The sequence below is a fragment of the Pinus tabuliformis genome, chromosome 8 (assembly GCF_031772625.1).
Source record: "Pinus tabuliformis cultivar Carrire ecotype Pingquan chromosome 8, CPIR1, whole genome shotgun sequence".
In the NCBI taxonomy this organism is placed as follows: domain Eukaryota; kingdom Viridiplantae; phylum Streptophyta; class Pinopsida; order Pinales; family Pinaceae; genus Pinus; species Pinus tabuliformis.
In genome coordinates this window covers 1,269,272,831-1,269,297,340 of record NC_142294.1, presented here as the reverse complement: position 1 = coordinate 1,269,297,340, position 24,510 = coordinate 1,269,272,831, and the positions used below count along the sequence as shown (strand labels likewise).

General features: G+C 34.3%; 1 protein-coding gene across 1 annotated transcript; it reads left to right on the top strand.

The window, feature by feature from the left end:
* The first annotated feature begins 405 nt into the window (after positions 1 to 405).
* Positions 406 to 23,829, top strand: LOC149240002 (FRIGIDA-like protein 3). Its single transcript, XM_089370029.1, has 4 exons — positions 406 to 793; positions 21,891 to 22,349; positions 22,958 to 23,133; positions 23,251 to 23,829. Exons 1-4 carry the CDS (start codon positions 406 to 408, stop codon positions 23,827 to 23,829), a joined length of 1,602 nt encoding a protein of 533 aa, XP_089226155.1.
* Positions 23,830 to 24,510: the final 681 nt, after the last annotated feature.

Genomic DNA, 24,510 nt, shown 5'->3' with positions numbered 1-24,510 from the left:
CCAACGTTCTCCAACGCTCTTTCCACGACACTCCTTTACTACCCACTGCAATGGCATAGCTCAGATCGTTCATATTTGGGCAGCGTCCATCTCCACGCAGCCAAGAACAATACAACAAACAAATCTGCCTCTTGAGATTCGATTTGTGTAGCCTTCTAGAGCTTTTACCAACAGCGCTCTAGGCTCAGTCCTATGCAGCACTAGAACTTCTTTCTGATGGACAAACAAAAAATTTAATAAAGCTATACACACTCAGTAATTTATTTCTCTATGCCCAGGAAGGGCCAGAGACCCTTACGGGCTCTGAAGATCTAATTCTTGATCTCGATCACGGATTTCGGCGTGAGCAAGATTCTATCGAGGACATTGGATCCTTGCAATTCCTGCGTCAGACCCTACGTGTACATGAGCCCTGAAAGAATTGACCTCGGTAAGAATGACGAGCGCTTCAATGGGTACGCCGGGGATATGTGGAGCCTTGGCCTCGCCCTCCTGGAATTCTATGTCGGGCGGTTGCCTATCCTGGAGGGTGGGATCCAGCTCGACTGGTCGATGCTCATGTACCTGATATGTGATGGGGAACCACCTGCTCCCCCGCCTTCGGCTTCTCCAGAGTTCCACAGCTTCATCCGCTACTGCTCGCAGAAGGACAGGTCCTCGGTAGATCGACACAAATCCTTGGCACCATGGTTGTTCACGTTGACAGCAATATCTAACATAGCAATCGCTCACACCTTGTCTAGTAGATCTCATGTCCCTGGGAACAGAGAAAACGTCACTGACCCCAACCTCAGTGAGTCTTCACGCCAGGTGACGCCCCAATGTCGAGGAGGGAGCCATTGGAGCTAGTCCCCCATGTTTGCTCAGCAATGAGAAAGCCACCAATTTGTTGCAAGGGGGGGGGGGGGGGGCAACATCGCTGCAAGATCCATCGATATGCAGGATCCACGCAACAATAGATCCATCAGCATGCAGACCCTCCTCAACACTTATGAACGCCATCGGCTCGACTATGCTGCACCACCGAAATAAAATGGACAAACAAATCAAACATAAATTGAGAAACAAACAATAATCAAACTCGTTATTTCCCTCATCCCAGGAGGGGCCAAGCCCACAAGGGACGAGGCCCTCTGAAGCTCTGATACCAAGATAAAATAGAACACACTCAAATATATTCTATTATCTTTGAATGAAGAAATTACACACATATTTATACAATCAATAGTCTCAAGATAGGAATTCTATCTTAGACGTACAGTAGTGCGGTTGAGAGATTCTCTCAACCACAGACTAAACTAGGAGAAACTAAATTCCTATTATGTAGGAACAAACTCCTCAAATGGAGAATTACAACCATAGACAAGTAGGAATTAATTATTTCTAACTTGGTTGGAGACGTGAAATGTGAAATTACTTTTTGGTCGCACACAGACGAGAATAAACGTAGACCTGAAAAATATAAAGTAACTCATTTGATTAGTCCATATTTACACGGACTGAACACGAGTTGTGTTTTTTCCGTATCACAGAAATATTGTGTGAAAAATTTCTCTCACGATGACGTGGAAGGCCAACAGTGATCCATCCGTAGAAACAGGTCCCAATTGGCCCCATACGTCATATCAAATCGGGTTTAAAATGGTCCCCAGATCTTTTTATGGAACCTCCGCGGCAAGTTCACCCATCCTCATTGTTCGTGGTGTCCATCATGCATGCCAGATGGACTATCTCCTCAAATTTGCATTTGCTCAGTCATTCGATGCTGACAGGTTCCACCTTCTCGTGCAAGTTCGTCCACAGAATCCCACTGACAGTGACTGTGTTTATATAATAATAATAATAATAATAATAATAATAATAAAATTTTAAAATTAAAGTTATAATTTATATATATTTTTTAATTTTATCCATTTGAGAGGTATAATTAAGTCAATATTTTAATATTTATTACGGATTATTCTTTATTCTAGTTTAATTTATATGGTTGTACTAGTTTAAACTAGTAATTGTATCAGATGTTGTAAATTTGTAACTATTTCCTTTGCAACATAATTTATTGTTTTTAACAACAGGTAATAAATTAATAGAATTTTACAACATGTTTAATTTGACTGGAGAAATCTATCATCTTCTCAACAAAGATACATGGTATTATGTGTTTTACGACCTCCTAAAAGATGGTACGTGATCTATATGTTGGCTTCTCTAGAACTGTTTACTTTGCAACATAAATTACTTCTTCTAACAAAAAGTAATAAAATAAATTTATCTCTACCAGTTATTTGTATTATTACTTTGAACTAAAAGTTATTCAAACTTTTATATTTGTTCTCCCAAATATTTTTTTAGTCTAACATCATTTGTGAATCTACTTGGAAGTTATCTATGTTGAACAAAACACTTCTCACGGTCCAATAACAAAAATAAAAGTGAAATTAGGCACTATGCTACATATCCTACTCATAACAGAAAGATGCACTTGCTTGTTTGACTTAATTTCTTCCCTTGTAAAAGGAATCGAATGCAAAATGAATGGACAAAACCTTGCAAAAAGGCTTTGTAAATTCATTGCTCAAAGGAAATGTCTTAATATAATGTTCAATGTTCTCAACCCAGATATCACTGAATTCATCCATAATGTGAAGCTTGTAGGTACTTGTGAGAGGTTTGAAGAACTTAGTGTCCAACTTATTCATGGGAATAAGGAAATTGGCGTCACAAATATGTGGGTTATTGTTGTTGCTATTGCCACTCTTTGTATTTGATCATAGTGGGCTCATTGCTCGGCTTGACATCATAGAAACATCATCTTCTCTACTAAAGTTGGAGTCTCTGGTAGTCAAATTTGGGAGGATTGAAGAGAATATATGTATGTATTATGATGCTTAGCTAGGCTTCTAAGAGGGAACAATTTGATAGAATTCAATCACTGAAATTTGTGAGAAGGAGTAGAATTCCCTTGCGAGGAAGATGATTTTCTCACTATAACGTGAAGTTTTCCATATTCACCCATCTCGACATTAGTCTGCAGATGTTATATTCCATCCTGGGACATAACATTTGACCCATCTCTAAAAGAACCAATGTGATTAGCATCCCCAGGGAACTCTTCAGCTATGAGTATCTTAGCACTTATATATTCAAACAAAAACAACAAAAGTGTGTAGCTTTGCACTTGTAAATTTGGATCTCTTTCGCTTTCCTTCTAGCAAATTATTTCTATATACCTTTGAATTAATATTAAGATTAATGTTTGTGTATTTAGTGACAAGTACTCTATTTATTCTATCATTTCCACAAATGATAGACTCTTATTATTTCCACAAATGAACAGGTTTTAAGAAATGGATATGAATATAGTAAGCCAAATAGTAGCATTTCATTTGTTTTTTCCTTCCATCAATATATGATAACCATATTTTTGTATGTCTTCATGGAGACATATGCCTTCCATTTGTTTTTTCCTTGAATCAAAATATGATAACTTTGATTTTTCTGTATGTCTTTATAGTGACATGAATATTGATGACTTAATGAAAAACTTTGGAATTCCACCCAATATCTCCTCTATGCTTTTCAATTTGGCTAAGATTATTTGTTTCTCCTTGTCATCTGTCTTATCATACATTTCATTATTTAAAAGATCCATTGTTTCTATATCATGAAGGCAAACATCACACCTACCATTGTCACTTGTTGTGATAAGCAACCTTAGTAATAGGCAAAAGTTGTTCATGCAAAGGTGTGCACAAAACATTGTCAATATGAACTTAAGTAGGACAAGAAGGCGTAGAAATAAGAAAAAACTTTTCAAGTGGATGTATTTGTAAAACATCATTTACATAAATTTACCAGCATAGAGCCTCCTACACATAGGTATTGCATGGATATTAACAGCCTCGGGTGGAAGCTAGATTTAACGAATATGAGAAAAAAATGAGCTTCAATCTGTTTCTTTTTAATCGTTGATAGATCAAAGACTAAGGTAGATAAAAAATTTTAATATTCATGAAACATGGGTGGAAGACATATTTGTCTCTTCATGTAACACTAATCAAATGTAATGGAAAATAATAATGAAAAATAAATAATTGTTTTGCTCCATCGAAAACAATATGGAGAAAGAAAAGAAACATACCATATCCTGTATGAATAGAGATTAGAGAGGTATTTTGTCATGAATTTGACAAGAATGACATGCTTTTCAGATCTTCTTTATATGAACTCACAATTTGCATTCAAAAAACTGATCATATGTAAGAAATTTGGTGTGTTTTCAGGTAGACTGTGAAAAATGTAAGACATGTAAGAGAATTGTTTCCTTACAAAGTTTTGGGAAACATCCATTTACAATATAAAGAGATTGAGGGCTTAAAATTCTAACGAAGAATGTATTTTAGTTCAAGTGCAGGGATTTAGGACTTCCTATTTGGAAGAATCTCATCCCTAGATGGCTTCCTCTTTATGTAAAATCAATTGGGTTACACTGCAATTCTATGAAATTGTTGCCTATCTCCAATGCCCATCCCCAATTAGGATGGTGTTATTTTTTAGGCTTGTTATTCGCCATCGCAAAATAGAACAGTAATAGAACAATATTGCCGACAGGTAGCATACTTGAATGATCTCTTGTTCATTGTGGCAACTTCTTTCTCAATTTGTTTAATCACACACTTGGATGAATTATCAAATGCCCAGTGGTTGTTGACTTTCCCAAGTCGACATGGCCAATAACCACGATGTTGATATGGGTTTTGTCCTTACCTGTGATAAATTAGAAGCTCTTAAAAAAAATGCCTAGATGCATCTATAGAATCAAAACCATTAAAGAACAGTGTCACATTGGCGTAGAGATCAAAGAGACTCGCACAAGATGAAGAGGAGAAAACAACTTCAGCTTCGACATTTGCATCTTACATCGATAGACAAAAATGACTTGCAGAAGTTTGACAATTCGGTTCCCTGATGCTATCGCTAGTTATCTTGGCCCAAGGACTCTTTGGGCCAGAGCCACATAGGCATAAAATATTCAATGGTGCTGGACAGGGATGATGACCAGTCAATAGGGTGTCTTTATAACCGCCTTGGCAAGGAAATACTTCCAACTACCTTCGCCTAATCATCCAATGGTTGAACATCCTCTAATTGTCTGCTGCTATCTTACTAGCTGGTGCTAGGTCAATAGCATGATATGTAGATAGATATGCATATTTGCAACGACATCTTCTGGTCTGGTCCGACCGATCTTGCTAGATTATACTCTTCATCAATTAGAACCCACTCTATCTCTAGGAATATAGAATAGGACCATCCCAATTGCTATACTATGCCACATCATTAGGAGAGAGAAATTGTGTAATTAAGGAGGGAAGTATGAACATGCCAACTTTTCTATACAATGAATAAAATATATCAGCCGGATTAGGGAAGCTTGGAATATAGTTTCAAACATGTTCACCGAATATGGAAAGATTGATAATCAGCTGATTCGCTAGCAATGACCTCCTTCCCGATTAGCTCATTGGCTAGCAATGACCTTCTTCCTGACAATAACTTACCTTTTCCATCCCAGCCCAGTAGTTAATCAAAGCTGAGATTGAGAAGACTAACAGAGTTCGTCCAAGATCCAAGCTAAGTATTGAGGCCAAGTATCCCACCAATCAAATGAATCTGTGCCGTAGGCATATCTCAATTTTATGAAACATAGTAGTCTTAATGAAGTAATAAATTAGTTAAACCTTTCTATTCCAACTATAAGGTTTCTTAGATGAATGAGTAAGCCTAATCTCCCTGCTCTACAGGCATGTAGTTAGATCCAAAGTAGGGTCTTTCAGAGTGGCCGCAGGTCTGTAACGTACTGGTAAATAAGCCACCATAACCAGTCCATATAGCTAACCCAATGAATCTAGTCATATAACCTAGTAAACGGTAGTCCCAAGTATGCAATGACCTACCTCCCTATCCTATAGTTCCAATCATCAGGTCTAGCTAATAGGTCTGGCCAAAAGTTGTTCTAGTCACCGATTATCTATTGTAAGCCCAAATTACCATGCATGTTAACTTCCTGGTATTCCAACGATTAGCATTTTGTTCCTAGTTTTGGTACAATAATAGATAGTTTATCCAGGTGTTCCAACTTTTGGTACATTCCGAGGCTACGTAGTTTCATTCTCAAATCAAGACCAAGATTGACTAACTATAGGATGTTTGAAGGAAAGGGTAGTGGTGGCTATTAAACATACTTCTACTTGAGCATGGTGGGACTACAGTACTGGCACCACAATATGGACTACTACTATGATTACTTTGATGGCTACATGGAGTTGTGTTTAATCGATTCTTATCAAGACTATAAGCTATGTCCCATTCATCAATGACCCACTCAACAATCCTACCCTGGCTGGACCACTCTAATTGTGAGTCCATAATGTATCGAGAAGTTGATCTGAATAGTCAAAGAACATTAGTTGTTGTAACCAAAGTTGATAGAGCTCTGGAAGGCCTGTTCAAGAAAGTGACAGTTCATGCTACTCATATTCGTCATGGTTATGCCTATGTCAAAAATAGAATTGGGTGTGACTCTATTTCAGAAGAAATAGAAAGTGAAAGTGACCTCTTTACAACGAATCCACACCTTTCATGTATAGATAAACCAATGGTTGGAATACCCGTATTGGAAGAAAGGTTTATGCACATTCAAGCAATGGGAATTCAAAATTTCCTTCCAGATGTTGTGAAAAAATCAATATTACACATTTCAATAGGCAATCATAGTTGGATGCATTGCCTTGACATTCTTATAATTCTGTTGAGGGAATGGTTTAGTATATGAAAGTGATGGATGCCATTAAAGGTATCTTGAACAAGATTAATTTGATGGGTGAATTTGAGGATTTCGAGGATGAGCCTGAAATGCATTGTGCTCCTTGCCTAAGAAGGAAATTCAAGATTTATTTTTGTTTTCTGTTGAAAGAAAGAGAAGCATCAAGAAATCATTTTCTACATGAGGAATTAGAGTTATTGGAAGAGGCACAGGGCATAACCCTTCCGAAATTTTTACCTCATTCTGCTTTCATGACTTTGCTAAAGAAACATATAGACTCTGTCTTTGAGATAAGAAAAAACTTAGTCGTCGATTTCTGCGAGTATCTGGACAAATTCATATGTTGGGGAACCTACAGGCTGTGACCACGGTGAAAACACAAGAGGAATAGGATTAGTTAAGAGTATTTATATGACCGAAAATAAGTTAAAGAAGGACATACATTTAATTAAACCCTGCTTGAGGAAGAAATTTCTCACTTGAGCAAAGCTTGGCCATGACGTCTCTTCACAACAGGGCTTCAAGCCACTTCTACACAAAATTAAAAGGGAGCGAACTTAGGTAATGAAAATTGAATAAAAAGAGGAGGATATGGCAAGAATATTACCTGAAAATTGTTGAAGAGAGGGTTAACCTCCATGAGGCAACCCTACATCCTCAAATTGATGTTGAAAGTTGAAAACCTTGTCGAAACCGCAACGCTCCTTGTTGTTTTTCCTCATCACCGTGATTGAAAAACCTTAAAGAGAACGTTGTAAAAATGCCGAAGAAAAAAGAAAATGAGACCGTAAAAGCGTGAAGAGAATGTTGTAAGAATGTTGGGAAAAAAGAAAACGAGAACACAAAAAGGAATATTTACCTATACGGTGCGATGGGTGTGCTGGGAAAAGGTGGAAACCGCAGGTGTATATATATTTTTTTCCTTTTGTCCTGACCTAACTATTAAGGTTTTTAAGCGCCTTCACTATTAGTGTTTGTCCCAACTAACTATTAATCCAAGGAACTATTAGTCCAAGGGCTTGAAAATATTTAATCATCTAACTTCTAATCAAATGGTGCAGGTGAGTACATAGTGGCAGCTGGGGGATTTGTTCTCAAAGGGAAACACCTTACAGCGTAAATATTATTAATACTAGCCATAGGTCAAAGGTTGAGATTTATTTTAAAAGTAGTTATGTCAATTTTTTCATTTTAATTATATTGGCTAATTAAAAAGTTGTCATATGGACATTGATTATGATTTTTTAGGCATGTGTATTAGTAAGTCATTTCATTGTAACAAAACCAATTCAAAGGTTCAAAATCTCCATGATTAATAATATATATATATAGATATATATATATATATATATATATATATATATATATATATATATGATGATGATGATGATGATGATGATGATTAATGTCCACTAAGACCAATGAATTCTATTGGACCTTTAAAAAATTCTAAATGTGATTCTTCAAAATCTTATTTCTATGATAAAAAAGAAGGGAAAGAAGCGCACCAAGATCATTATAGTTGGGTTGGCTTAAGAAGTCAAGAAGATTGGAAGTGTAACAGAGGTTAGGGAAATGAGAGTGGATGTGAGTAAGATTTGGGTACTTCAAAAGGAACTATTTTTCATCTTCCATCTTCTTAGTATCGCAAAACTGACAAATTCTATTGTCTAAGGGAGTCTTGGGAGTAGACCGCCGCCTAGTTTCACTGCAAAACTCATGAGAATTAGTTCTTATCTTAGAGATGTTCATTTTTTTTCTTAGTGTTGGTCAAAACAAAGAGATAATTCTGGTTTTCAAGGGTGGGGTTGATCACCTCCTTATAGTATCTTAGCTTCCTTTTATCTTCTAGCTCCTTATCCTCCCACCATTTATTCTTAAATTTGGAGGTAATAGAATCTTTGACCCTATCCTTGTTTCCCATGACGATCTCCTCCTTTATCCCCTAGTGGTTGAGCCAAGACTTGCCATTTTTATGTCACCCACGCTTGAGGCTAATGTGGGGGTTTTGATTAAAGTTAGAAGCAATCTTGGGAAGCCTCCTGGATCCCATGTTTTAAAGCTTCTTCTTATACATCAAATACTTAAAAATAGTCGTGCTTTCAATGGGGGAAATGCCAACTTCTATCAGAAGGATAGGATAGAGATTATTTCCCTATATCTTAAGGTTGTAGGTTATGAATTTCTTTTAAGCCATCTCAATCTTTCTCCACGACTCTTAAGATATACTACAACCCCAAACTTCATATCCTTATAATTAATTAATTTAAGTACTACTTCCTTTTATAATTAATAATAATAACCATTTAAACTAAAATTATAACTTAATTAACTTTTATGATTTTTTAAATTTTAATTGTAAAATATATTATGAGTAAGTATTATGTTTATTAATATTTTCTGGTTATTTAATACGGATAATTACAATAATGTATTTTATATAATTAAAATTAAAGTAAAAAATAAATTCTAAATAATATAACCGAAATCAGAAAAAAATCATATATTCTAAAAAAAATTATAAAAAATTTGATTTAAAATTTAGAAAATAAAACATAAATGTGACATAAATATAAAGCATTCTCAGGTTTTTTTTTTTTTCCTCTCTTTCTTATACATGGTATACATGGTACCTTGAGAAATGTTAATTAAAATAACTCTATATTACGAACAATGCGAAGAAAGTCCAAAAGAAGGCATGTAACTCAAGAATTTATGCAGGAAATTTGATTTAAAATTTCATATTTTAAAAAATAATTCTTTTACATGGGGAAAAATAGTTCGTATTTATGGTGGACTTAAATGAGGTGATTTTTGGATTTTATTATATAAGGATACGATGATAATCTTTTTAGACAATTATAGTATTTGACGGAATTATAATGTTTTATTTTGGAATATTATAAAAACTTAATATCGTATCAAAATTCTAAAATATTATTTTAATAAATTAAAGATATAATTTTTTGATAAATTATATTTAAAAAAGTGAACTAGACTTTTGTTTTCTCGTGCAAGTTCGTCCATAGAATCCCACGAGTAGTGCCACTTCCATCACTTCCATCTTTGCTCTTTGCTCTTTCTTTGCACTTCCATCACTTTCATCTTTGCTCTTTGCTCTTTCTTTGCACTTCCATCACTTCCATCTTTCGGTCCTCAATTTGCAGTCGTCGTAATGAGGAAACCGTGCATATTGTGGAGCCAAGAATTGTGTACTCGATGACTAGAAACATCAGTGCATCGAAGGAATTCACCATGTTTGCTGATGGGTTATTTGGCTCCATGGTGTTTACATTGAATGAATGAGCTCCTTTTGGGAAGGAAAAGAACGACCTTGCTTATGTTTTTCAATGTGGTATAACATGAAATTTATTGATCGACTCGATGAACGATATGGCATTGTCTATAGGTTTTGATAGATTTTATGAATTCAATAATTGTGTAAGGATGTTATATGATTTGTAGATTAGTTGGTTTGTATAGAGTTTTTTTATTAGGTTAGGTTTTGGATTCAAATATTATGGGAGGGACGGAGGGCACTAGTGGATAGTGGGGTTACAATATTCTAAGGGTATTCATGTTCCATTAAGTTTCATAAGTTTTCAATTCAAATATTATGAGGAGGGGTTGAGGGTGACGCTAGATTATGGGGTTACACTATCCCAAGGAATGTCAATGTTCTACTAAGTCTCACACAATCTTAAACATAACTCAATTATCAAAACAATAATCATGATTATTATATTCTATATACTCTCAAGATGGGTTAATGACAATGTAAACATGAGAAAACAACACTTTCTTTATTAAGAGATATGATTTGAGGTATTTTTAAATATTGTATAAAAAAATATATTTTAAATTTTGAATATATGTTATGACTATATATATATATATATATATATATATATATATATATATATATATATATATATATATATTCAATGATGAATTTGTATTGTTTATTTAAAGTAATTAGAAATATGTGTGTGCTATTTGGAAACATCATTAAGTTAAGAAGTGGATAACATTGAAAGCATTTGAAAATATTGATAAGTTAAGAAATGAAGAAATTCAACTATTTTTTGTTAATTTTTTTTCTAAATTTAATGATAATTTTGTGAAAGATTATAATTCCACCTAAATGATGAAAATTTTGATATTAAATTTAATACATGGTTGTGTAAAACATACATATTTTTAAGATAGTAAATATGAGTGTAAACCATACACAAATAATGTCTGCACATTTCAAAACACATATGCATTTTTTTAAACATAAAACCATTTGTGCACATTTTAAAGCAAAATTGGCATAATTTTCAAAGTAAAATAATGTGACACATTCTAAAACATGCCTACATTATTTTTAATAATAATAAAAAAAACATGTTAGTAATTATATCTCAACTTTTTATCCTATTTATTTTGGAGATTTTTCACTTCTTGGAAAAGTATTGAATAACTCTATAGGTTTATCTTATAAGTATATTATGTGTATACATATATATTTGTTTTTTTTAAAGAATAAAAAATAATACTTGAACTATTATTGATATATCTAACCACTAGATACTCTCTTTAAGAGAGATATTTGGTAAAGATCAATTCAATATATGAATTATTTTCATGGAGAATTGGTGATCACCATGGTTGGGTATCTTTTATAGAGAATTGGTGATCACCATAGTTGTGTATTAATTTGTCTCAATAGATGAAAGTATGTCTATAATATGGGTAGTTTTTTGGTTTTCATGATTAGGTTGATGTTAGGCCATGGAGTATAATAAGTTCCTAGTCAACATGAGTTATTTCTAGTAGTAGTTTCGAGTTGGTATCTAATAAATAACAATTGTATGACTGGAGAAACATGGACGCTTTATTTTGGTTTTGAGGTGGATAGCTTGTTTTCTATTTTTGATATCATCAAGGGTTGTCATTTTATGTACAAGATGAGAGCAATATGACTTAAGTTATGATGTGTCAAAGCTAGTAGGTTTGGTCATTGTGGAGAAAATTTGTCTTAACTATGAAAGTGCATCATTGCGATTAGGTGTATAGGCTAAATTGGCCATCGAATTTGCTTGGGAATGAGTACTTCCCTAAAGTGGGAGGTTTTACTATCATACATGGAGTCTTCACCAGTTATATTTGGATGTGCATTCTAGATGATGTTATGGGATTGAACAAGAACGACAAGGAGAAGTGTCAAGAAAGAGTGGGTCTATTTGTTGGACTAGTAGTTACCAGTAAAAAAAATTACACATGTAGGAGAAGTGAAAATATTTTTGATTGCATCAAGAAGGATAAGGGTGGAGATGTTGTTTTGGATGAAATAGAGAATTCTTTTGAGTTTGATCAAAGGGAAGATGGTGACAATTTTTATGGTAATAACAGAGATTGATTATAGCAATAGTGGAGATTTTCTAATGGTGGAAAAATAAAGTAAAGAAAGGAAAATTACGTGACGTGCATTGAAAAAACCATACTTGACCATATTATAATGTGAATCACACCATGTAGTTGTAGCAAGTTTGTGATGTTATGTTTTTTGATGTATTTTCTTTCAAATGTTTGAGGTAGTACCTGGTATCTTCATAAGATAGAGTATTTATTGTATATACCACTGCTTATGTAACATGTAAATCACATATTGTTGTAAGACCTAATTTACCCCTTTCCATGTGTTCTTGATGACTTGGATAAATTGTCTAGTTTAGTAACCTCTACCATGGAGCTCCTTAACATTCAGAGTGGAGAATATTGATTGTAAACTTTAGGAGGTGAAGTTATTTATTCAAGGAAAACTCATCAATAATTTGAATGAAACATGTACATAAAGAACATTGTTATTAGACTAGCAGTAGTAGTGGTTAGGTACCAATGCATTATGGTGGATGGGTGTTACTTTATATGGACATCGATAGCTCGGTTATGTTTGCATTATCAACATATAAGATATAAGTACTAGGCTGGATTATATATACTTTGCTAGCCAAGGGTTCTTTGATTGATAGTGAAGCATTTGTTACATAGAAGAAGATGTTGATAAAAACCTCCAATAACAAAAATTAAGAGAGTTAGATGTTAAGAGAGAAAATTAGGAGAAGTAGATGTTAAGAGAGTTTGTTGGAATGTGTAGCCACTACTTGAGACGAGTGTTATCATATATGTCGTTGTAATGATTATTGATCATTATTACGTAGAGTTGGTATATATGTAGATATTTTGTTCTTAGTTTGTAAAAGGTTGTCAGAACTAGTTGGATGTGAGAGAATCTCTCTAATTAGACGCTTCCTAAAACAACGTACACTTGAAGTTGATATATTATCATTATATATATATATATATATATATATATATATATATATATATATATATATATATATATATATATATATATAGATATATATAGATATAGATATAGATATAGATATATATATATATATATATATATATATATATATATATATATACATATATATATATATATATATATATATATATATATACATGTAATGATTATTGATCATTATTAGGTAGAGTTGGTATCTATGTAGAGAGTTTGTTCTTAGTTTGTAAAATATTGTTAGCCGTGGTTAGATGTGAGAGATTCTCTCCAATTAAATGCTTCGTAAAATAATGTACCCTTAAATTTGAAATATTCACACTTTTTGGGTATGTGTAAATAAGTATCCATTCTCCTACATATCACACGTATAATAGCATATATAAAACCTACAAATCACATGGGCAAGAGTAACCCCATCTCTTCCTAGAGCAGAGCTTCAGGTATGGAAACTCTCTGGTTGTGGATCTGCATGCTACTCCTGAGATATTTTGTTCTGCCTCGAAGGCTCTGAGACTTTTATAACTTATTGAGCAAGGGATTTGGAGGGTAATCTGCCCTATCCAAGCTCCAGTTTGTACAATGACATTTTATGTAAATTAATCACTAGATTTTGGGTCGACTACAGTTCTTTGTCCATCCCTATGTTTGTATATACAGTTTTCTGCACAAAGCATGAGTTGTTTAGTTCTACAGGACCGCCCTTTTTATGAGAAATATGTATTATTTCTGTTGGCAGAGTTTCCTATTGTTTTTAACCTGACAGGGGAATTCCGTTCCATGGCATCCCTGTTCAGGAACTTTCAAACTCTTTAATCTATGATCTTCAGTTTTTTTTCCACACAACTTATCTTCAAGTTTTGCTCTCTATTAATGATATGGTTGAACGCACAGCTTTATGGTGTTAAATATTCATTCTATATTTTGGTTTGCATGTAATCTTGTTGTTTTCTTTCCGCTTTTGCGTTGGCCTGAGTCAGGCTCTTCCACACGTCCTGTAATCCTTCCTATTCCTTTTCGAAACTACGTGGTTCTGAGTTTGGCACGACGTGGCGAGGTCAGGATGGTGAGTTTTTAACCCCACCCAAAACTACGGCTTCTCCTCCCTCAACTACTAGCTTCCTAGGGTCTTTCCTCTGCTGGTCTTGGTAAGGGCGGTCTCCAGCCGCCACACTTCTCACTTAGCTCATCTTTACAGTATTTACCAACACTATCACGGAACACTATAGAGTTTCCTGGTTTATAAATAAAATCATCTTCGTGGCTAGGCATGAGGGTTATCCCACTCTGAATACTTATGACAATTACAGAAATCATGATTTCAACCTAAGAATTTGTTTCTACTTGGAAAATACCGACGCGGCACTCACTCTATTTCAGGCTAGTCTATGTTGCCTCGATTACCCTTATACGATTGCTTAGGGTTCCCTTAAACATTTGTTTAGTTTTCACTGTTAACCTGAGGATATTTCTTTCTCATCCTGTATTCAGGTTCTAAGAATTTCGGTTATCTTGTAAAATAAATTCCTTTACAACAAAACTATTTTTCTTGGTTTTCCCTACTACATACAGTCGACAATCGAGTCTACCAATTTGTATACATCTCGGGTCTGAGAAATAATTTTATTTCCACTGATATGGTTACATTACAAGATGTGGGTCTTTTCTTTACTGACTATCCTCGGTCATTAATATATATATATTTTTAAAAGAAAATAAAAAACTTCTCATCACCCTATCGTGTACTTTTACACTCAATTCTATAACACTGCCACTTACAGGAATTAACTATTATCTTTTCTTTTTTTGAATTAAGGCAGAACCTCATACCTGTGTTTTCCTCCACACTACACTTCCACTTCTTGTTTTCTTGATATGGTCAACCTGCTTCATTGTAGCTAGTCCTCCACCCGACCATGAAACTGTCTTCCAAGACCAGTCTCCCCCCAGCTTACTCAAAGACAACTGTCTTTGCTAGTTGCAGTGCTCCGCGCTCTTACCATCTGATCCTCACCAGACTTGGTAAGATACCCCTTTCCCCACTGCCTGTCCTCTACAGCACAGTCCTCTCCTTTTCCCCCCTTCTCCCTTTTTCCTGGAATCCATTCCACGGTTAGGGAGGGGAAAGGTGGTTAGGGTTTTCAACCATTTCTTTATTATTATTTTTTTCTTTTAAATGTCTTAACTCCTTAGAAGTTACATATCATCCCTGTTACTGGGAAATTATTCCACAATTCCATTTCTGAAATAAAATAAATATTAATTAATTAATTCATGCAACAGATAATAATCATCATCCTTTCATTTATGTCCTTCTTTTAACTGAGGTAAATAAAAACATTTACAATAGTCTGGGGATATGACATCTCTCTCATTCTTTCCATATGTCAAGATTTGGCAAAGCCAGTGTGAGATTTGGAAAAGCCAGGGCAACATCAGCTGTCCGTGGCAGATTCTGTTTCAGTCGACAATTTTGACATTGGTTTCAATCTTGATTAAATATAAATTACACAAAAAAGGTATATAATAACCTAACAATTAGAGATCCCGTTAGTACCATAGAATGAAAAGGTATCAATTCATGTCAAACCACCAATTTCCTATTTAACTTTAGAAATGAAACTTGTATTAATGATATATGTGCATGCATATTGTTCATAAGAATTTTTTTTTGGAAAATCTAAGAATGTCTAAGATTTATGTTACATAAGATGTCAAAAATCTCTATGAGAAGAAAAATTATATCGCCAATAACAATATTGCATACCAAAAGAAAATTAATACAGGATAGATTTCTTTTTATCACAAACACAATCACATTTCCTGTAACAACATTGTAACATCAATGAAATCTAATGTGTGCTATATTTCTTTCTAGAACAAATAACTAAATTTACAAAAGCATTTTTCATTTTGAAAGAAATATAGTGCATTGTAAATTTCCTTCCAGCACAAACAAAATCACAATGAAAGATGAAATAAATTTAATGAGTGTCTTATTTCCTTATACAACAAACACAAACACATGAAAATATTGTAGGATGAAAGAGATCTACCACATGCTAGATTTACCACATGCTAGATTTACTTTAGCACAAAGATAAACATATTTCCAACAACAATAGTATGGGGCAAAAGAAATCTAGCACATGGAAAATTTTCTTCAAGCACAAACACAAGCACATTTATAATAACAACATTGGAAGATGAAATAAATCTATCACATGTTATATTTCCTTCTAGCACAAAAACAAGCACATAACAACATTGAAGGGTGAAATAAATCAAGCACATAAAAAGGTTGAAGCGTGAAAGAAATTTAATGTGTGCTAGATATATATCGAGCACAAGCACAACCATATTTCCAATAACAATGTTGCAAAAAACATGATATAGTGAATGTTACATTTTCTTCTAGCACAAGACAAGCACATTGTCAATAAAAACATTGCAAAGTGAAAGAAGTTAAATGTTTGCTATATTTTCTTCTAGCACAAACACAAGAACATAACAATATTTTAGGCTGAAAGAAATATAACATGTTCTATATTTATTTCCGAAAAAAACATAAAAATATTGCTAAAAACTTTGTACGAGAAAATAAATCTAGCACTAGCCCAAAGACAAACACATTGCCAATAACAAAATTGGAAGGTGAAATAAATGTAACGCGTGCTAGATATCCTTCTTGTGTAAATAGAGCATGCTAGATATCCTTCTAGTCTAAATAGAGCATGTTGGATAACCTGTTAGGGTGAAAGAAGTCTAGCGCATGTTTCCTTGTTGATCCATCATAATGGCTATGGACTAGGATGGTTATAAGCCTTCAATGCAAGTTTGTTGACCAAATCTATTTCTATGAGTTTCACTCTTGACCCTGAGTCATAGAGGACATCATTTTTTATCTTTTCTACCTATATCTTTATATGGAATAGTTTGTCAACTTCCTTATATTCCTATTACCAAAGGATACTTAGATTCACCCCACTATGCAGTGATGTACAAAAAATTTCCACATCCATATCCAAGTTGTTTTCTACATGGTTGCTCAAATTTGTGGCTATGATATTTTTCTTCTTCACATCCTTCTTATAGTTCTTCATGTTGAGCTCTAAATGCAATTTATGGCACTTCTCCTCTATGTGACCATCAATGTTGCAATGGTTGTAGCTGTGGTTGCTAGGATATTTTATTTGGTTATTATGGTTGTTTAATTCTTGTTCTTACCCTCTTTCCACTTCTTATTCCCTTCCTTCCTTTAAAATTCAACCACTTGACTACCCTTTCTTCAGGTCTATGTTGTCCAAGTATTTTTCTTATACACAAGCCTCATCCACCATTCTAGGTTTGAACAACATCACCTTCTTTCACATATGGCATGATATAATCCCCCTACATAGTGGAGGAGTACATTTATTTTCTTTGAAGAGATACCAAACATTATTTCCATCTTCCTAAATGATGTGGTGCACTCTTATACACTCTCCCCCTATGTCTTCATGAATCAATTCCAATGGATCCACTAGTCATCTATAGACTTGATAAGGTAGAGTTGGAACTTTATGAGAGTATTAAAATACTCTTGCTTATTTATTGTAGGATTCCCCTCCAACCTAAGGATTTTCATGTGGATTTCCCACAAAGTTAGGGTATGGCCCTCTAATTTCAAACAAGTAAATAAAATTTTCATTTTCTCCCCATATGGTGAACACTAAAAAAAAATATAAATATCATAACCAATTATTTAATTTGAAATCATCCACGTCACCTTGTACAACTTGATATCCACCTTCTTCCATCTTGAAGAGAGAATGTGAATGGTCCATGATGCTCAAACTTAGGTACTCTTTTTCAATTTTCCTAGACATCTCCAAACATCTCGAGTTTATTGCTTAGAGATACCATGAGGAGGCTAACATTATATTTTATTTTGTAACTTGCACTTCTAGTCGTACAAGCCATTCTTCTACCATATCTCAAAGGTTATTATAGACTAATTCATTGGCCACTGCTAGGCCCTTATGACCTTCTACTTAAATTGATCCCATCCCCTACAATTTCCCACAAAATACCCAAAGAAACTTCTTATGTTACCAATATGATCTGTAAAAAGCCATGGATAGTCCATTGGATACTTCATCACAATAGACCTGTGAAAATAAAATAAAATCTATACTATGAAGGATTACTTATTTTTAAATTATATATATTTTTTATTATTTTTTTGTTGTTTATGAATGTGATTAATAATATGAAAAAAAATGGAGAACATATAAATACAACCACTCACAAAACCATAATAAACTCCAAGCTACTCTCTAGGAAACCCTTTTAGGATTAAACCTAGCTAGAAGGTGAGGATACTCTAATTTCTTTTTTATAGAATGGAAATGATGCAAGTTAAAGAAGGAACCCTCTATGGAGTTTCTTGAGACTTTTGGCTCGTGGGCTACTACATAATACAAACCTTGTCTATTATGCTTTCTCTCTATCCACTCAACCACTCTAATCCACTATGGAACAAAATGCAATAAAATAGAATTCAGGCCATTTTCAATGAGTAATGGGGGATGAGATGGCACCCTCTTGAATTATGTTGGTTAGTGAGAACAAGTCAACTTTCAAGAGGCATAACTTTTGCATCTAGAAACTGATTGATGTGATCCTTACACAATTGAAAATACATTTGAGTGCCAAACAACATCATGATGTCTAAAACTTAATTCAGAAATCCACCCCTATGCCCCCCCCACCCCCTGCCCCCCCACACACAATAAATCGTCATTTAAGTCCTCAAAAGTAGCCTTGGACGTTTTTAGACCTGATTTCTCCAAACTAAGTCCTACTGATAAAATTGTTCCTACAAGATGATTCCTTCAATTTTTCATTTTAAAAGCATTGATATGGATGAAAAATTATATAATCATTGAATATGATCACAAAAGTAAAAATGTCCCTTCAAGAGGGTTTTGGAGTGTTTTAAGGAATCATGTATCCCATAAAACGTATTAGGCTTATTTAGGGAATGAGGAACTATTTTCCTCCTTACATGGTCAATTCGCTAATAGCCATCCCTACTACATGAAAAATTCTAATGGGACCCATATCCCACTTCTTTCAAAAATATCCCTTTAAAAGGTCTCACGTTTTAGTTGAAGATCCTAATCATTATCCATTAGCTCAAGAATCTTTGTTTAGGGTCTAATCCCTAGCATTTCTCCCCATCCATGGTGAAACCTTGGAGACCCATCACTGATGAACAAAGCATCATAATGGTACTCATATCTCACTTGAAGGACAATGATACTCTATAGTGGACATGTTATATGGATTATAGTATTGTTTATGGACCTTCATCCCTAAAGGCTTAATTTAGGGCCAAAGAGCCTTATTTCCCTCTCATAGTCATGGCCAATGCCTTAAGAACCATCCCTAGTAGATAATACCTTACAATGATAACCATATTCCACTTGAAACCGAAAGATTACCTTTAAGGGTCTTTTCATCTAGTTTGCGCAAAGTTCATGGCCAGTTAGCACTAAATATCATCTATGATATAATCCCTTTATTTTCCTCCCTTGAATTTTGGTTAAGGCCTTGAAACCCACTCCCCCATTACACAAAAACTCTTGGTCACATCCATATCCCTCTTGTATTTAAAAGATGCACTTTGAACTATTCATGTTATGGTTCAAAACCTTATTCATGACCCATTAGCACAAGAATATTAATTTAATGCATAGTTTCATCAAATTCTCCTTTAGTCATGGTTTTGGGAAAATTTTAGGAGTTGAATTGACTAAATTTCTATGTTTAGAAAAAAAATCATTAATTTACATTTTTCCTAAAAATGATTTGTCCAAATTTTATAGGATAAAATCATTTTACATTAAAAATCGCCAAAATTTTAGCGAGACTATATAACATCATTAGAAATTTAAATATTTTTACAAAATTATCACCAACCATTTTACATTTTGAATATTAGGCACTAGTAAGATTCAACAATATTTCTATATTTTAAAATAAATTTCCATCTTTAAAATTTCCCGGTGGTAATTTGAAAACCCATCCTTAATGCACAAATTCTTATAATGGTACTGAAATCTCATATAATGGCACTGAAATCCTACTTTAAACTAAATAGAGAAATGATCTACTACATGATCTACTACACAATGCATGTTGTATAGTTTCTTTGTTTTATTCATAGTCCTTGGTTCTTAGAAGCTCCAACTTAAACTTAAGTGTATTTTTTTTTCCCATATCCACTATCAAGGCCTTGGAACACACCTATACTAGAATTTGCACCAAATGTTGCAAAGGAAACACCGTAAGGCATAAATTGAGGAACAATTCCGACATGGGAATGGGAAAATTTACATAAGATGCAGATATGCAGCATAAATGAGATTCTAAAGATGTATAAATTGAAGTTTATTTAGGGTGCCTAAGTCTATATTTTTTTTTAATTATTGAATTAATATTGCATATAAATCTCATAAAATTCAACCAACTTATAATTGAGGGCTCTGATCTCTAAGTTTGACTTTGGGTCATTAACATGGTAATGCACTGTCTCAACCACTAAACCACATAACAACAAACAAAAGACTACAAAATGTTACGATCATTACTATAGTAAACCCAATGACTCTACACACAATAATTTATTCTTTACTCGAAGAGAATATTGCTTAACCATATCCACAAAAAGATTGCAAGGTGGAAAGCATTATGTAGAACAGAATCTCTGTTATTATAACTTGTAAGTTGTAGCATTGTTCCAAGCAATAAAACTATCTTCACATTTTGGAAGATCAAATTGAAATAAGTTTTGAAGAATTCAATAAAAAACGTCCAAGATCATTGGATCACATAATTAATGGTACCCTGTCCTATGAATCTAATATTTTTATGCACTTACAATTAAGGGAGAAAACAAGGTCCAAACAATGTATACCACAGGGACCAATAAATAGTATATTTGATAATCCTTGCTAGGATCAGAAAAAACAACATTACTTCTCCTTAAATCCTTCACAATCAAATTATACAATTGTTGTACAACACAAGGCCCATGCTGTTGTCAATAGTTCTGATTGAGAATGCGACCAGATTCCTTCAATCTCATACAGTGATTAATGCACCAATTATACAATTGTTGTACAACACAAGACTCATGTTGTTGTCAATCAAGCAATAGTTCTGATCGAGAATGCGCCAGACTCCTTCAATCTCATATAGTGATTAATGCACCAAACACAGGTGTACTAGTTGCAACAACTTTTATATCATTTTACTGATGTTGTCATGTTAAAATCAATGTGATACAATTAAGTCACCTTTAAGAAGAACCTCATTGCAATTTCTATACAAGGATGTCTGTCTTATCATTACTCATTCTAATTTCACCTCTTTTATTGTCAGAATTCACGAATTAGCCTCCAAATGCTTGCTTCATCCATAGACCAGTCAATTACCTTTTATAAATATTTTGTTTGAGCATTGGAACTCAATAACATTTACAAAATTATAAAAATTTTATCTCCAATCAATTTCTTTTCTTTTCTTTTTCTTTTTCTGATTTCCACTTATTATTGTTATATAAATATCTAAACTCATTTTATAATACTTTAAAAATAGAAATTTTCAGATATTATAATCCATAAATCCTTTCTTCCCATTCTTAATGACTTTTGCAATTGGAAATAGGGCTTTGCAATGAGGTTCCCTCTGCATTAAACTCTGCAACTGACCCACCACGGTTAGTGTTAGAGTCCTTGGAGGGGTTTTATTCTCTTGAACAAAATTCAAGTGACAAGAAAGAGTCTGGGCTCCCGGCTCTACGCCAGGCCTGTACACTATTACTGGAATCTCTTGTACCTGTTTTGGCAGATCCTATTTTGGGTGTTGAACATCCAATTCTGCCCTTAAATATAAAGGAGCAAGCCAAAAATATTGCACATGAATGGAAGTTGAAAATAAACCTTGAAGGAGATGTTGCCAATGGAAATTCGTTGGAGGCCCAGGCCTTCTTGCAACTTCTAGCTACTTTTGGAATTGCGTCAGAGTTTGATAAAGATGACTTATGCAAGCTTGTTCTTGCAGTTGCACGGTGCAGGCAGACACCTGAACTCTGTCGTTCCCTTGGACTTGAATCAAAAATGCCAGGTTGGTTGGCTGGTGTTCTGTAATGTTAGCCTCAGTGGCTAGGCTGGCAAAATTTCCATCCATTTTGGTAGATAGGCTTTTTGTTGTTTTTCTGGCATTCATGGCTAGCTTGGTTTTTTTGAGGGACTGGTGGATTTTATCAGTATACTTGGTTGTGGCTGATTGAGTTGAAGATAAATTTTGGTAATCCTGGCTGTAGTAAACCTTCCCAACATTTTTTGTTTAGTCCAGTGAACGGGTTTCTAAGTTGACGGGGTTGGTAGTCTTTTCTTTAGATCTCAACATTTCATATGCAAGGCAGATACTGAGTGGCCTCTACTAGGTAGACATCTTTTTATGAGGTAGAAAGTTGTATGTAAGTTATTTTGTTGATATTAATAAAGGCACCTGAAGATGATCAGCTATGGTAAAGTGTCATAAGGCCTTTCATGAGTGGGGAACTATTTACTTACGAAAATGGTCTCAAGCTGACATAGCTGTTATCTTTATTGACAAATCCGTTGAAGTTGTCTGTATTGTTTTTTCTTTCACAGTAAACTGTCTTTTGGTATTTCAAATGTTTGTGACATATTCAGATTAACTGAAAATTTTGTGACAATTTCATGCAGATGTTGTAGAAACCCTGGTCAATAGTGGAAAACAAATTGAGGCAGTCAACTTTGCTCATGCATTTGGGCTGACAGAGAAGTTTGCACCTGTTCCTTTGTTGAAGGAATATCTGAAAGATGCTAAGAAAGCTTCTCAGGCAAGTTTAAAAAGCGGGAATAACTCTACTGTTGCACAAGTACGATTGTATTAGTGTTATACAAAATGTCTTGTTATGTGATGATCATTTTGGCTTAGTATTGTTGGTTATATCAGAAGTTCCTTTTTTGACCGATATTTTTATTTGCTGCTACAGAATGAAGTATATAAAAAAGAGCTTTCTGCTTACAGAGTTGTTATCAAGTGCATTGAGGAGCACAAACTTGAATCGCAGTTCTCACCAGATCCTCTTCAAAAGCGTGTAGCTCAGCTAGAGAAAGCTAAGGCTGATAGAAAAAGGTCTGCAGGTGCTGTTAAGTCTCAACCTAAGCGTCCTCATGCTAATGGAGGAAATGCTAGTGTATATATTCCTCCGTTAAGTGCAGATGAAAGAACTCTGACTCTTTATGCTTCTTCTAATGGTGCAAACAGAAGCTTTTATAGGTCTTTGGATATAGTACAATATTCTGGTGCAGCTCCAGGTGTTACATCCTACAACCTACAGGGCCAAAATGCATATGACAAATCAAACCAAGGATTATATGGAGCAGGCTATGGTGTTGGAAATAGGACTCCAGTCTCGCTCTCAAGGCCATATATGTATCCATCAGATAACATGGGGCCTTCGTTGTTGGGTTCCGGTTCTTACAATTCCTCTACTAATTACAGCAACCATCACTTTGGCAGTAGACTGCCTGCCCCTCCTCCAGCTTATCAGTCTTCTTTTATACATTAGGTAGGTATGGTGCTTATCTTACCGTGGTCAAGCAAGTTCTGATCTTATCAGGTCCCATAAAACCTTTTCTATTGGATGTGGCTGGTAGTAAGCACTTAGCTTTGAAGAGGTTTTTTGACTTTGTTTTTGTAAATCTAAAAGATTGGCAAAGTTCATTTGGCAGCTTTTCACAATTCTCAGTGGTGTTTTCTTCTATTAAGGAATTTTATTTTTATATGGTATTGAGTGCTTCATCACTTTCCCAGGTTACTATATACTGTAGTGTTTACAGTTCAAAGATGATTCTATGCATAATTTTGGTATTTTTTTATTTGTTTGACAAATCAGAGAGGATCAATCTGTCTCTTTGTGGAAGATTAAAATTTGGTGAATAATATATCATTTGTGATCTTGTTCGGAGCTCATAACACAAGACTTTCAATTGCATTTGTATGCTGAGGGCTGGTCTTGTGCTGAATATGATTTAATTGTCCACTTGCACCTTACCTCATTGGTACCTGTTTACTCTACGCCTATGAAGCGAATCAGATTTTATTTTGATTAGTCCAATTGTAAGGCTATTTTTGAAACTGGACCCTGCCCCTCTTAAGCTGGACCCTGCCCCTCTTAAGCTGCTGCATGATTTAAATCCCCCTTTTTGAGAAGAAATGATTTGTAGTACTAGTGGTATAGTTGTTATAC

Excerpts from the sequence above, each read along its gene's own strand:
- LOC149240002 (XM_089370029.1), top strand. The coding sequence starts at position 406 with ATGAGCCCTGAAAGAATTGACCTCGGTAAGAATGACGAGCGCTTCAAT. Across the intron at positions 794-21,890 it reads CGTCACTGACCCCAACCTCA|GGCTTTGCAATGAGGTTCCC; the intron begins GTGAGTCTTCAC and ends AATTGGAAATAG. Across the intron at positions 22,350-22,957 it reads ACTTGAATCAAAAATGCCAG|ATGTTGTAGAAACCCTGGTC; the intron begins GTTGGTTGGCTG and ends AATTTCATGCAG.